Raw genomic sequence first — 16,658 nt, forward strand, 5'->3', positions numbered from 1 at the left:
TAATAGCTATTTAGCACAGTTTATGTATTGTTTCAATCATTTTAGGGTACCTTTAAAATTCTGTCAGCCTTTACACGCATTTAATAAATGGAATTAGGAAGAAGGGCGTGCATTTTCAGTACTTTTTTTGATTTGAGAATGTTTCACAAAGTATATATTAAATACATTGCATATTTGCATTGTAAAACATGCATATAAAATCACAGCTGAAATATGAACCCTCACCCTCTCACAATTTGTGAATGAAAGAATGCCCATGTTGAGGGTACTGTATGTAATGTAATTGTAATGTAACATGACAACTAGCTTCTGACAATGTGCTGTAAGACTAAACTGCTCCTTAGCACTGATTATGTGTTCTCTATGCCAGTTATGACTGCACTATACAGGCATGTGGCCTGTATAGCTATATTGGTGCAATGGCATCTATAGGGTGGCCTACTGACCACCCTATAGATGCCATTGCACCAATATAGCTATTACAGCCAGAGAATAGTTGTGTGCTTCTTTTTAATACTGTATTTGTCTAATACACACATATATATATACATATATATATATACTAAAAAGTATAAATAGGTATACTAAATAAGAAAAATAATAATAAAAAAAATAAGAATTGAAAAACTATCCATAAAACAATAGTCATGTTAATCAAGGTCACTAATGGATTTTACATTTTTTTCTAGACTTTCTTCTAATTAATTAATTATACCTTTGCTGGGGCATTAAAATTGCATGGGCAAAGCACAAGTGGAATTGAAAAAAATATATTTTAAATCATATATATATATATATATATATATATATATGATTGCTTTCTCTCTATACTCCTTGTATTAGTATTACTGTATTAGGAGTGATATGATATAAGGAATACACCTGACCCACTGAAGATTTGTTAATGCCAAACACCAAATTATGTGCTTCATCTGATGACTTTATACATAGCAAATCTTGAGCAGGTCCAGTACAGTTCTTAGTGGCTAGCAACATCAACAATAAAGTGAAAGTTGTATTCGCTAGTTTTCTTGATTTCTTTAGGTAAATAAAACACTCAAGAAATAAATTAAAGTTTATGAATATCTTTAAATCGCATTGCTGGTCTTATGTTTAAATCTTGCATGTAGCAGTGGTGATCTACTTGCTTAGATTAGCCATCCTGTGTATATTTGCATACATGAAACCATACATACAGAACCCTGCAATGTAATACTGCAGGTAACATGAAAAGAAAGAATACTTATTTAGCTTTCAAACATAAAATCTATCACAGTATTTCCTTAAAACATTGCCAAATTGATGATGTGCATTATATAAGACAGCAGTGATTTAAAAAAAGATCCAGGTAATTTGTCACATTCATGTGTACATGTATGCACAGAAAAATACACAAGTAGATCATGGCATGTTTCTAAAAAAATCACATTTTACTACATAAATAGCCAAATTATTTACAGGTAACTAATATTAGACAATAAAATGTTCATCAGGACTACTTGTATTAATTATTAAATAATATTTGGATATTCAGTGCAGCTTAAATGTCATTCTCCATTATAGCAAATCAATTTCTCTACAATAACTTGGCAGAATCTTAAATATTCTTCCTATTAAAACAAATGGACTGTCAAATGAATACTTCCTATGATGATGATGATAAAGAATCATCATCATAATATAGAAGAGAGAGTGGATTTATAAGTAGTATGTCCTTGGTATCATACCATAATCCTAAGGGTATTTCTGGACTTTGCAACACAGGCCAATGTTATATTTCACATATTTAAATAATTGGAGAATATGGTATTAAAACTCATCAATATATGAACTTACAATTTTGAAGATTTCTTGTTTTCTGTTTGTTGACCTTGCCATGTCAGCGGTACGGCAAACTGCAAATCACTAATGATATCCCAGCTTGTCCCAGTGGTACTTTGTTTGTCTGTATCCTTTGCTTGTTTGTTGTTCATTACATTGATCTCTTATTTCTCTGTACTCTTGCCTACTCCTCCCACAATATGCACACATTTAGCAGCGGAAAGCAGATTGATTGCCAGCAGGACCGTTTGAAAGCACAATAACCTGACTCAGATTAAATAATGTGGCTATTCCATTTGTGCAAATGGAAAAAAAAGAACAGCTAAATTACCTCTCATTGTTTCCTGATACGTTATTGTAATCCCAAGGGCAAGTGAATGAATGCTGAAATGTAGAATTTTTAAAAATATCTTTGGTAAGGACGGTATACTTACTATTGCTTGTAAATGGTTGGGTGGAATTGCTGATCAGATTCCACATATCCTTTTGATCTGCTTAAAGCTAAAAGCTGAACACCGGGTAAAACAAACATTGACTCTTGCAATGGACCCCCTCCCCGACCCAAAGGTTAATTTTGATAAATATGGAGGTAGGACCTTGGCATCATCTTATACAGTGAGAGAATCCATGGACTGTGCAGAAATAGCACAGGGATTCCTGGCTCTGAGGTGTTGGAGATCTATCATTTTTTTGTGTGAACTTCATCATTCATTGTTCCTTGTGAATGACTGGGAATTACATTACTGACCCTTGGATTGCTTCCAGGGAAAAAGGATTGGGATGGGATGTGCTGTGATTTTATTTCATTTAGACTTTATCACAATGCCCTTGATTTATTAAAGCTCTCCGAGACTGGAAAGGATAGACTATCATGGGAGACCCCGGGTGATCCAGCAAACCTGAAATGGAGTACTCTAAATCATTTGCTGTTATTTGGCAAATGTTTTAAATGCTGGATCAGATCCATTCCAGGTTTGCTGAATAGCCTAGGTTTTCCAATGATATTCTATCCACTCCAGCTTTCATAAATCAGGTCCAATGTGTGTGAGTGTAGTCATTATTCAAAAATACCATATTTCCCATTGACGCTCCCATGTATATGACGCACCTTGCTTTTGAGACCCGAAATTTGGAAAAAAAATTATTTTATTACATAAAGTTATTGAACTCAATTTATTCATAATAGAATACATACAATTCCTCATGACTGTCAAAACTCATGACTGTCAAAACTGATCCATACATTAGTTCTTTAGCTTGTCCTCATCTGTGTCTGATGACGAATCACTGTCTTCATATATTGCCTCATCCTCAGTTCCATCTATGGCATGTGAAATGCCACCCTTCCTAAATGAGATGACAACGATCTCAATCTTCACACTATCCTAGGATCTTTTCCCCCAGGTACAAACTTCTCCTATAGATGGTTTCTTCGCTCTTCCAGCTCAGGTCAAATTGTCCCCAGAGGACTTCATCTATTGGTTCCAAGCGAGAAAAAGTGAGAAATGCAAGTAAAAAAAATCTACTACCATTGTATAAGACTCACCCTGTTTTTAGACGCCGCATTTTTGAAAACAAAGTGCGTCTTATACATGGGGAAATACGGTAACTCTTTCTGGGAATAGGTAATGGGTACTATTGGTAAGAGATATGTTAAGTCCCAATTTAATAATAAGATACACAAAACTCACAATTTTAGGGTAATTGTGGCAGAATGTTGAGGAAAATCCATGTCCCTCAACATGGATCCTCTTCCACCTTTGTTGATGGAAGGCATATGACCTGGTATGGTTAGGATGTGTGCTCTCATTTTCCTAGCCACACTTGCTTTATGCCTGGATAACGATTGATCTTGAATAATAAAGGGGCATCAAGCTGTTTTTCTTAAAAAATGAATAAAAAAACAATTATAGAAAAAATCAACAGGAACACAGATGGCAATACACAACCTAACCGGGTTGAGAGCTTTTCTTTAGTGGAACTAAATTTGCACTTTGAACTTTTGCGATTCAGGCAGGTGGTTGTTGCAAAACGGGACATATGATGTCCCTACTGCACTAAGTGTTCTTACCTGCCTGATCGCCGCCCTGCTGTCAATATTTGACATGCACAGCCCAGCCTTGGTCAGGGAAACCCAGCAATCCTGACTTCCTTTGTGTGTGTCGGGAATGAGTTTTGTCATCCAAGCACAGCCAATCAAGATGGTTTAAGATCATCTTCGGGAAGTAAAGAAGAAGGAAGGTGGCAGCATCATGCAATGGATGGAGGATAGCTGAATACTAGCTGCTGTGGAAGTGAGGAAGTACCCTGTATATCAGGGGTCCCTAAACCCCGGTCTGCAGCCCTCTAGACCTGTGATGGGAGAGTAAGTGGGTTCTGGCATCATGACGTCACTCCGGGGAAAGTTTCTTCCCCTCTGAGTGACACACGGTTTGGAGTCTGTGCATTTAGTGGTTTGTGACGTGCGAAAGGTTGGGGAGCACTGCTGTATATGACAAATAGAGCACATACAAAGAACTACACCCTGCAAATGTACGTCCCTGGATAGAACACAGACATGTGACCAAGGAAGAAACATGGCAAATGCCAAGCTAAGTACACATGAAGGGGCAGTGGTGGAAATTGTGGAAGGAGGGTAATTACTAAACTGTCATGCCTGCTTTAAATAGTAGCTAATTATGAGGTAAGCTCAGTGTGAGAAGTCATACAGGAAGACAGCTGTGTGTCCTGAGGAAGGGCCACTGACATGGACATCCTCTTATAGTAGGTGCACGTAGGGGGCGTGGCTTGGAGGTGTGTCTGGCCACACCCACACCGATCACATAACATCTGTGTCGGTGCTCCTGGATGAGGACACCAGGGAGCTGAGGAGGAAACATGTCTGTGGCTGCTCTCATTTCTTTCCTGAAAAGCAAGGAATCCATCATCTTCAATGCCATAGTAGCTCTGCTGACAGTCGGGGGGCAGCAGCTGTTCTCTTTCTTTGCCTTCAGCTGCCCGTGTAGCCCCGATGCCAACTTGAAGTACGGGCTGGCTTTCCTGGGAGTTCCCGCCTTGCTGCTGCTGATTGTGGGCATTGTGTTTAATGATAACACATGGAGGCTGTTCATGGGGACGACGTACGATGTGTCCATCCAGCAGAGGAGCCGCACCAGCATGCTCATGAAGTACAAGCTGCTGTGCTTCGTGCTGGGCAACATCCTGGGCAGAGCGCTGGTAGCGCCAGTCACGTGGTTGGCGGTGACCCTGCTGAACGGCTCGTACTATGCCTGTGCTGCCAGCCAGTATGCCCGGGTTGATGGCTATGACATCTTCAGAGACATGAGTGCCCAGCAGAGGAGCCGGACCCTGGCACAGTTCCCCTGCTCACAGCTGGTGCTCAGCAACTTCACCAGAGTCAGAGACGAAGTGCTGCTGGACCTCAAGTACCAGTCTCAGGTATACCGTACAAGCAGTGCTGTTACCCATAGCAACCAGGGCCTGCATCCCATTCACTTTCTGTAATCACTGCCTTTGCTGTTTATTAGCATTTCTCTAATATTTCTGAAGTTGAAAACTTTTTTTCTAGTTTGTCTAATAGCTTTTGCAGTCTATGCCCAATGTATGCCCTCTCTTCCTTTCTTGGTGACAATTTCCCAAAAGTATAAAATCATACGTCGCCCCCCCCCCCAGTCATCTAACAATCCACAGTGTGGGATCAAAACAGTGTCCCCATAGGCAGATCTATATCCTATTCCACATTCCCACAGGTAATTTAGGATTCTTTATTTCCTTTATAGTCCTATAGAGAACAAATCCCCCTATGGGGACACAGGGAAATGCCTGGAAACCTGAAATATATTACACGTAATATACCTAATCATTAAAATATCATTTCAAATGTCATTTATATTATTTTTATTATTATATGGCTTTTATTAAAATAATTCCTAGTGATCATGTCATAAAGCTACCTGTGCAGGTGACAATGCCATGTCCCTGTCTCCCATTGTTAACACAGGCTATAGGATGGAGTCCATTTCTACACACTCCATGCAGACGTGGTCCATTGGTGGCTGCAAACTATATGCAGAAGATTACAAGCAATGAGATGCAACAACTAAAAAATTATTGATACACAGCAACATAAATGTCATCTATTCAGGGTTACATCTACTTTACAGGTGTGGTTACACTGGTTGTGTTACATTCCTGAAACATTATAGTGAATACATTACAAGTAGAAATCCTTTTTTTCCTATGTGACTGATTGATATCCCGCAGTCCCGCAGTTTGGTGGGAAAGGAAATCTTTATTCACCCATTCATCCCTCCGTGTGAACACTGCCACATACACACAGAACAGTGAGCATCCAACTTCAGTGTGTGCGATATTCCAAAGCACAACACATTTGTATGTTCATGAGCACACACATTGTCTTATACATATATGTGTATAGCCGATCCCCACATGTACATGTAATATAAGGGAGCTTGTAGGGATGATGTATTCATCTGTAATAGCATCTAAAGCAGCATGGCATGGAGGTTGGGAATGATATTGACAGACAACTTCTGGTGAAGAAATGTTTAGTTATGACACCATGCAGAGGTTACATAATAAATGTTAGGACATTATTCCGTTTAACAGGCACCCAAACCATCAAACAGCCACACTTCCTAGGATTGCATAGAGTGCTGTATATTTACCCACTGGTTGTTCTTTAAACCAAACTTCCCATCTCTGTCCTCTGCTTTTGGATTATTTTGTGTTACAGTGACTTACTGATTTCCTCACTCATAACCTTTTCTCAGGTGAAGCTCCAAGACTTCTCCAGGGCTGCCCCTACTCACTGGAATTCATTAGAATCAGGAGGGATCTTTTTCCTATGTTGGAGCAAATTGTACCAGGGTTTTATTTTTTGCCTTCTTGCAGATCACACTGTCAACCCCGTGGTTTTATATCTGTGATATGTTTATTTCCCCAGTGGTTGAACTTGATGGACTTTCTTAAAGTAAAGATTTAGTAAAGAAAAATTGTATTTTTTTTTAGTGCACCACCCTTTATTTTAATTTTTTTAAAAAAGGTGCAGCACCGCCTCTTTAAGTTTTGATTGCCGCAGTGATCAAGATTGAACAGGAGCGCAGAGCCTCCCGGAATACCTATCACGCATCCCGGTGGCTCTGTCTGCTCCTTATGTACATGCTCGATCTCAGGCATGTACAGAAGGGGGATTTTTTCCACTACGGGGAAACATTTGCTGATCTCACACAAGCACAGTGAGATTGGCTTTCTTTTTTTCCTCTTCACAGCGGGCTACGTCACCCGATTTACCACTTGTGCAGTGCGAGATTGGGTGATGTAGGACGAAGGCAGACAATGGCGGCCCCCTCACTTCCTCCATTCTAGGACGACGCTGGACCGAATCGAGGGAAGGTCCATCGCCGTTGAGGAATCTGCGGGATAAATGTAAGTGTAATTTTTTTTATTTTCAATTTAGTTCTGTTTTAAGCTGTGTACACATGTAAGATAATAGCCACCCAAGTAAAATGGTCCTGCTCATCTTGGGGAACAATCTGATGATTGCACATCATTGGTCCCTGATGTTGTTCACCATTCAACCACAGCTGATAGATCAGGAACAAGCACTGAGCTATAAAGGAGAGCACTTTGGGGTGCTAATACTTTGTCCTCCCTCTTCCCCTTTGTATACAATCAGATGATCATTTCCAGCAACAATCCTTATGGATTATCTAATCCATATTTTTAGATAGCAAGCTCAAGGGACTTCTCCTCCTCTGTCCTAGTTTGTACTTGTTATGTATATAGCTTTGTCATCTTATTTATTTTTGCAGCACTGCATGGTATGTTAGTGCTTTAAAAACTAAACAGAGACTCGTTTACTGCATCTGAGGAATGAAACATTATGGCTATGGGTGGCAGACAGATTCACTGAAAAAATCAGAAAGCAGTGGGAAATACTAACCTTTAAAATGTAGTCTTTGGCATTCTCAGCATATTGTATGTATGAACAAGTCAGCACATTACAGATCGTACACATACAATCACACATCATACAAATACACATGGCTTATGTCATGTATTAGGCTGGACTTTCATTAATGTCACAATGACTAATAAAACAAAGGACAGCAGTTAATGAAGGTTAACAGTTTCTTAAAAGATGTTTTTGATCTCTCATATAAACCTTTAATGACATATAAATCTCATAACACTGTAATGGCTGTCATTTGTAGGCAGTAAAGACTGGGACAGCAGACGGTGTATATGAAGAATGACTAATGCGCACCCATTGTCTGTTCATGTCACTTAGAGCTGATTTTCAGGTTTACCAGTCTTGTAAAATCTTGTTTGTGTGTACAGTATCTAGAATGTTTGCCAATTTATTGAAATGAAATATATGTTATAAACAAGAAATGACCTACATAATTGGTTCAAGCTGAAAATGCAACACATGATCCTTATAGGTAAACAATTTTTAGTTTTTTTGAGGGGGGTAATAATTTTATTTTTTTCACGTGTTCTAAACTTATTTGTGAAAGTCTCAGATCAGAATTGTTACTTTTTATGTAAGGTGAAAGTTATACCTCCCAATAACATTCCCTAGCCTAGTAGATCATGTCCCTGGTAGATGTGTGTATTGTGTTTTGTCTTCCCTTTTTGCCATTTCACCTCAATTCTCAGGCACATTTGCTTTCAGCATTTGCTCAAGTGCACAGGTTTGATGATGCCTTGTACTCATTATGGAATCCAAGTTGTACTTTTTAGAAAACCTGCATTGGAATGTTCGCTTGGAGTCCCCAAAGGACAAAAAAAACTACTTCTGCTTAGAGATTGATATTATTCTAGAACAGGTAATACAGAATATGGAAGGATCACTAGACAAACTAAAAAATACACAAAGGAATGATTGACGCTACTTTTTTGCACGTCATTATTTTTAGTGTAAGCACTTTTATCATTTGCAGATAACCGAAATCTTCCTTTTTCAACAAAAACACTTTGTTTATAATTGGCACTCTCCTACAACACTCGTATCTAAACTTGTTTACATCTGGAAAATTCATACTGAGCCTATGATTAAAAGATGCAACAACAGCAGCTGCCTTCCATGAAAACTACTTGTTAAAACAATCAGTAGATCCAGAGGTATGGTGGTCTGTGCTCTAAGGCCATACAATAATTTTTGTTTAGAATTAGCAGTAACATCCTAAATGCCTAGGGCATGGAACCACCTTATTTTGGGGGATAGAACAGCAGCTGGACAACACTTCCTTACCTAACCAGTTATAAGGAGGAAGCTTCTAACAGACATGAGATCAAAGTAGTGTGTGACACTAATGCCTGGTATTTATATTTTGTAGTAAAAGGCATGTGATCTTCAGGGTTGTTTTTAATCAATGGTGGTTAAGATCCATTACAAAGACGGAACTAATGGATTTTGTGTGGTGAAAAAAAATATTAGATGGAACAAACTTATTACTAGCTATAAACTATTTAGCACTGTAACCATCATCCAGCTCTCAGCTGGTAAATGTCACTCCATGTCGGGGCAACTGTGAATCTGGTTTTCATATTTTTGTACATTTCAGTGTATCAAACTTGAAATAAAATCAGAATAAATATATAAGATAGAGATGAAAATGTACGGCCCTATCTGAGACCTCTGAAAGGATACTTTAGTCTATTTAAAAGAAAACATCAGGTACAGCTAGAAACATGTTCCAGTGAATGCTATGCAGAATCATATCCCGCCCTATGCACTTCATCAGTGGTCTTAATCAGGGCTTTAGAGTTTAGTTATTGACATTACCTAATTGAATATTATTTTGTATAAAAGACAATGTAATGGTTGACATCATCTAAAAAATTGATTGAGGTGGCTTGTGTGTAACATTTTGCATGAAAGCCTTTTTATTCCACCTAGAATACTAATAATTGTATGAAGTAATTTACACAAAAGTATAATTCATTAGAATTAGAGTTATTATTAGGGTTTACATATGTCAATTACAAAAAAAAAAGATTCACCAATGTAACATATAGAATAGGCATCATATTATCCTAAATTATTATCAGAGATTCCTTACAGAAATAAATATAACTAACATTAAATTATTTTACCTGCACTAAAAAATTATCAATTTTTATTCCTTTGCATATATTACATATGTTTACAAAGTCCTACTTTTAAAGATCTAGTAGTTTTCTTATGATATATTTGCAGGGACAGTCCAAATACAAGAGGTATTAGTTGCATATGAAGTAAAATGTCTTATTTGGAAGGTTTAGCCATTAGTGTATGATGTAAATGAGTCTGTTTCCTAACAGGTTTAGCATTAATTCAATAATGTATACCTTTGTTATTCCTCATCCTTATTTCACCAAATTATTTCAATGTAAATTCCTGGATCCAGTATTTTAGCTTTATGTTTGGATCCCTATATAGAATCTACTTTAATTATGTGGATATAGAAGCAATAGTGCGGCAAGCGCCTAAAAGGAAACTTTGTGGCCTCCCAACATCTACAATCACCCAAGATCTTACTGACCTTCTAATATTCTATATGATTTAGTGGACCTGATGAGTGTACATTTGTTCTCTTGACAAAATCTTCACTTATTGTTTTGTGTTGGCACAATTTATTGACATTTAGATAAATAATAGTGTCACTGACAATATTTTTATCAAGCTGCTTTGGATTAGTTTTATTGGGGAATACGGCATAAGAGAACCCTTTATTTTACATCCACTAGTTTTACATAACATTCTTATGGTAAAGAATGAAATCTTATTATTGCATTTTAAAATTTTCAACAAGTGTGACCCTATTAGGTTAAAATTTATAGATATTGATTGGGTAAAAAATCCTGAAGAGATGGAAATATGTCAAGACCTTTTTAACAAAATGGATAACCTAATGGATTTCGTCATTCCCAGCAGTTCGAATATTGATGGTAATAGTTTCATAAGTAATCTTTAAGGATATCAATGTCAGGAAACATTTACAGTGGCATAAATTGGTACGTCGTTTTTTTTATCATTTAGGTTGGTGATTTTTTTTTTTTTTTTTAGACTAATTTATCATGTTTTTTTTGTAGTTCTGCTTAATTAGACTTTGTTCCCAACCTTTCTATTTCACATATTTCTATTGGAAGCAGTTGCACCCACCTAGTAAAAAGTCAGCAACCTATGTGTCTTCATAGTATTTAGTTACTATCCTCCTGCCAGGACACGAAGCACAGGTACATTAACTTTTGTTAAAAAAAAACCCTTAGGGTTCTCAGCTATCAAACATTTTGGGATCTCATGTTTGAAAAGTGCTTTATGGCAAATCATTTGATACTGAAAGCATATACAGGTACCAAAATGCCACATGTGCTTTTTTTCTAATACCACACTTCATAGATGTGAGCCACAAGCTAATGAAGGGGATCTCTGCTAGAAATACAATAAAGTATTGACTGATCACCAGATGTACTTTACACCTTGCACATGCAGTACAAAGCCTTTATGTAAGTCATTATAAACTATTATAGACATTTCAAAAGAAAGCTGAGGTGTGGCTTGTGGATCTTCACATTTCATTTTGTTTTAATCTAGCATTGGCTAAGATTAAAGGTACCTTTGGTACAAGTTGCTCTTTAAGCCCCCCCGCTCCCCCACATTCCTCTGCCTCTGAAAAAGTTCATCACTGGGTCATTTTGATCCTCTGCATGTGTTCTGCAACCCGAATTCATTGATGAAGCCACATTTGGCAGAACTACTGGAGGCCTCCATGAGTATGGTCCCAACAGGAAAGAATGCACAGGATGAAGTGCAGGGCAGTTTCCAAAGTAAGGTTGTATACTGAGGGTAGCGTTGCACAGTGAAGATTACTGAAAAAAAACAAACATAGGTAATGTACTGGGTGAGCTGTGCTCAGGGTGTCCAATATTTAAAGTCGTTTTTCTTTCCTGGCCTATTCTAATATCAGCGTAGAATAGGACTTCTGTATGCCCATATCGGCATTGGTTGCCAGGATACCCGGCAATTCTGGCTTGCCCCTGCAGTTGGTGGGACTAAATGAAATCTTAAGCAATTAGGACAGGCAGAGAGAAGAAGATGGTAGAGTTCTGCTATGGAACAAGGACAAGGGTTTAGTTACACTTTAACTATCACATAATGACTTATAGAGAATCAGGAATAAGAAACACTCCTTTCAAATAATGTCACTTTCCTCCCCTGACCTTTTCTAATATTGGAATACAGTGGTCAAAGAGTAAGGGCAGAGACACTGAACTCAGACATGATAAGGGAGAAAATGAAAATTAAACATATTTTCTGAAGCTTTCAGTTTTCTTCTGTTACTTGACTTGAGATTGGGGAAATTTACATTAAATGTGTTTGTGCAAAGGTTATAAGTTAAAACCATTATTATATGGTAGTCTGTAAAACTATAAATTTTACCTATCCTCCATTATCATTTCTTTCAGGTTAGTGGATGGCTTTTGGTGGCATCTGTAGCACTCTTTTTCTTCATAATCCTGTCTATAGCAAGGTGCTGTTCACCACTCACCTACCTTCATCTGAGGTACTGGACAAGCTACGTTAATAACGAGCAGACTCTATTTGAGCAAGCATTGGATCAGCATTCAAAGATTTTTGCTCTGGAAAACATCAAAAAGTTTTTTGGCTTTTCACCTGGGAGTAAAAAGGTCTCTGAAATCCGCATCCCGTCACGCCTCGATTGGAGAGCGATTTCTGGACTTGATCTTCTTAAAGAAGTCAATCACGATTACTGCCATTACAGTCTCCTTCATGCATGGGCAGATGAAGATATGGAAGATGGAAAAATTATTTCTTTGGATGTAGAACAAGTCCCTGCTGAGACACCTGCAGATCCAGCCCCCCCTATACCTAAAACTCTATAAACTTTTAATTTACGTGTCTCCAGTCAGTCCTGTCAGTCCACCCAGAATTACAGTTTTTGGTAGATGGTGAGGATTTAAACCACCCAGCAGTGGAAAAAAAACAGGTTTGCTTTAATTCCTCCTTTTCCCCAGCACAGACTAATTTTACTTAACTTGCCTGCTGTTCTGTTTAGCCATTAGTAGAAATTAACCTGATACTTCCACATATTGTGGAACATGTGACTCATTGTATTTGATAGCTCTGTGCCAATCACCAAGCACACATACTATCACATGATGCTGACAGAGCCCACTGGCCTGTGTAAGCTCTATGCGGAGCAGCTCAGAACTCACATGGTCCTTCTTTCTTCACTCCTTCTGGCTAACCGAAGCTGCAGACATGTAGGTGTGCAGCTGAAAAGGGGAGAATTCGAAAATATCTATAAATTTCCCTACATATTCAAATCAGTTTTGCCATGTCTATTACAAAGGGCCAAATGAATTGAGCACCCTGACCAGCGTAAAGCTTGGTAGTAACTGAGCTCATACTCAGTATGTATTACAGCAGTGATTCATTTTCACAATGGAAATATAACTTTTGGTGGTCTGAACAAAAGTTTTTAAAAAAATGTCAGCTCCTAAATATGAAAAAGTATTTTTTAGAAAGATATCATAAAAGCTGAAAAGATAATAGGGGATGTACCACTTTTTAGGGCTTTATATATAAAACGGAATCTGACTTTCTTTGGTAGGAATCATTTACTGCCATTGAAACAATTGACACAAAGGAATGTCATATTCCCTGTTTTATAAATATAGCCCTAAGATTCTAAAGCAAAGTTGTATATATTTTTATTCTATTAAAGACATTTAAGGTTAGAATATTTTTCACATTTTTGAGTGCTACAGGTAGTCTTTTATTCTCATTGTATCTCATTACTTTATACAGCAGCATGGTACTTTATAAAGTGTTTGTTTTATAGTAAATACCCTTTTATTGAGCGTAAACAATTATACAGTTACAATAAAAGCAATACCTTTTGTTATTGATGGATTTTTTTTATTTTTGTTTAAGAAGATATTGTTTTACTGTTTTTAGGCACACATTTCCTTCATATTGTATCATTTACAGTTAAAAAAATAGTAACACCCCTGAAATAAAGCTTTATTTTTCATTTTATTGGGGTGCCCAGTAGGTCTAGGTCTACAATTTTTTTCTCTGCCCACCAGTGTTCTTTATACTTTAAGAAACAACATGGTGATTGTTCTTATTTTCACATTACAGCTACTTTAAAACTTTTAATAATAAATATGGGAATGGCACCACATCTAATTTACAGATGCCATGTCCCTAAATAATTGATTCTACAAAAAACATATATATTAAATCAGGACTAAGCCCCGTTATACTCACCTGTCCCCATTCTGTTGCAGGACACCACCATCTTCTTTCTTCTCCTAGCTATCATTGGCCATCCTGATTGACCGGGCTGGGTGACATAACTCACATGGTAATTCATTCAGTCCCGGCAACCGCAGGGGAAACGGAGATTGCTGTGTTATCGAGCAACCAACACTGAACTGCACATTATATCATTTACAATGTCTCCAAAATTTCCATTTCTATCTCATCCCAAACTTTTTCTCAGAATCCCTATGATATGCTTTCCCAGATGTATTGTGGTACATACAAAGATAGCGTGCTGTAAAAGAAAACATAGCAGTTTACTTTAAAATGTATAAAAATACAATATGCAAAATTCATATACAAACTGGAACACAGATGGCGCAGAGGTTAGAAGGTGGCATTGGTACTTACCAGAACACTGCTGGTATTTTAGTATAACAATAAAGTAGCAGATGAAAAGGGGTGTCTATTAATCCCAATAGGATAAACCATGAGTGATACAACATCTAGCACATGACCAAAAAGTATAGTTCCTAAATAAATACTTAATACTGTTGTCTGGTAGTTCTTGATATTCTATGATTCTATGATATTGTCACATAATGATAATGTTACGAACATGGGGCCCCATGCCCGATTGCAACCCCCTGTATCCTGAGGTAAGTTCATCCTATATTAATGCAAGGATATACTTCAACAAGTCAGGAAATAGGTTATTACCTGGCACATGAATTTACCCTTTTCCAGCAAGAATGTCCCAACCACCTTAATACCTTTCTGATGGGGATGTTTAGATATAAATCCTTAATATTAGTAGCCACTCGTTAGGCATTTTCAGGAAACAAATAATCCTCAAATAAGTTCAATCATTCCAAAGTATCTTCGGATACAAAGAGAGACTATATGCATGGGACCTCAAGTAATTGGTTTCTGTGTCTAGATGATGATTGCCCTAAAGGTCCCACTGAATATATTTTTTGTGTGTTGTACAAGTATTTGAATCAGGCTTGGAAGATTGATCAGAACATTAATTGGTAACTATCACTGTGTCTTCTTATGAGGTATGTTGCCTAAAGCATAATTAAGCCAATGTTCACTTTATAAGGACAGTGCCCCAAAAGCCATTGCTTTTCCTGATCCTATTCCTCTCAGTCATATTATTGTAAAAGCAGATACACCTACCGTGTTTCCCCGAAAATAAGACACTGTCTTATATTTTTTTGGGCTTCCAAAAACACACTAGGTCTTATTTTCAGGGTAGGTCTTATATACTTTTTTAATGAAAAAAAACACTTACCATATTCATGTGGAACAATGTACATTTGAGAGTTTTATATGGTGACCCAATTGTAAATTTAACTCTTCATTGATTCATTGCTACCTGTATTGGTTACTGAATTCAGCATTTCTCTTCTTGCACAGTTACTGTATTAAATCAGCCAGCTTGTCCTTACAAACCTAAAATCAGCACAAAATGTGGCTGGGGCAATGATTGCTCACATTTTAATTTTAATTTTTTATACCGTAATTGTGCTGGTTAAAATAAAAAAAAAAAACTTACCTTATCAGAAGACGCGAGCCGAGTTCCTGGCTTCTGACAGGCGAAGTGCATGTAATATCACTCCGCCTGTGACAGGAGCCGGAACTACAAGGCAAGCATCGGCTTGTGCGGCTCCGGAGTGTGTACGCCCGCTGTCTCCCGCTCGGTGAGTATTTTTTTTTTTCTCTAGGTCTTATTTTCGGGGTAGGTCTTATTTTCGGGGAAACACGGTATTTTTAATGAAAAAACACTGATGCCTGTTTTTTCTAAAAGAAAACGAACCATGAAGACTATGGACTACATATGCATATATCTAAAATAATGCACAGCAGACTTCCATCCTATTCCCCTATTTTCCCCCTCATCCCCTCTATCTTGTTCCCTTGTTGTTTAGCAGTCAAGTGTGCCAAAAAATCTACTGGGAAGATGAATATCTCTCTGATAGAGAGGACAGATGATCATGCTGCATACTGCTCTGATAGAGAGGTGTGATGTTTATACTACTCCAGTGGAGAGCACATATTATAATATTGCTCTGATAGAGAGCAGTACAGGAGTACTGTATCCCCATATTACTTACCAACAATAGGAGTGCACCCCATCACCTGTCCCCCCCCCTTTCCTGTACCCCCATATTACCATACAATACCCCATCACCTGCCCCCTCCTGTACCCCTATATTACCTCCTAACAATAGGAGTGCACCCCATCACAGGACTCTCCTCCTGTACCCCCATATTACCATACAATAGGAGTGCACCCCAACACCGGCCTCTCCTCCTGTACCCCCATATTACCATACAATACCCCATCACCTGCCCCCTCCTGTACCCCTATATTACTTAACAACAATAGGAGTGCACCCCATCACTTGTCTCAGCCCCTCCTGTACCCCCATATTACCATACAATAGGAGTGCACCCCAACACCGGCCTCTCCTCCTGTACCCCCATATTACCATACAATACTCCATCACCTGCCCCCTCCTGTACCCCT

At 38.0% G+C, this 16,658-nt stretch overlaps 1 protein-coding gene and 1 long non-coding RNA gene across 2 annotated transcripts; one reads left to right on the top strand and one right to left on the bottom strand.

The window, feature by feature from the left end:
• Positions 1 to 4,648: 4,648 nt before the first annotated feature.
• Positions 4,649 to 13,762, top strand: CALHM4 (calcium homeostasis modulator family member 4). Its single transcript, XM_072408791.1, has 2 exons — positions 4,649 to 5,259; positions 12,298 to 13,762. Exons 1-2 carry the CDS (start codon positions 4,699 to 4,701, stop codon positions 12,733 to 12,735), a joined length of 999 nt encoding a protein of 332 aa, XP_072264892.1. The 5' UTR covers positions 4,649 to 4,698; the 3' UTR covers positions 12,736 to 13,762.
• LOC140328890 (uncharacterized) lies at positions 9,706 to 12,645 on the bottom strand. Its single transcript, XR_011920363.1, has 2 exons — positions 12,506 to 12,645; positions 9,706 to 11,700 (listed from the first exon to the last, which is right to left on the bottom strand). It is a non-coding gene; the product is annotated as an uncharacterized lncRNA (long non-coding RNA).
• Positions 13,763 to 16,658: the final 2,896 nt, after the last annotated feature.

Source organism: Pyxicephalus adspersus, chromosome 4, assembly GCF_032062135.1.
Source record: "Pyxicephalus adspersus chromosome 4, UCB_Pads_2.0, whole genome shotgun sequence".
In the NCBI taxonomy this organism is placed as follows: Eukaryota; Metazoa; Chordata; class Amphibia; order Anura; family Pyxicephalidae; genus Pyxicephalus; species Pyxicephalus adspersus.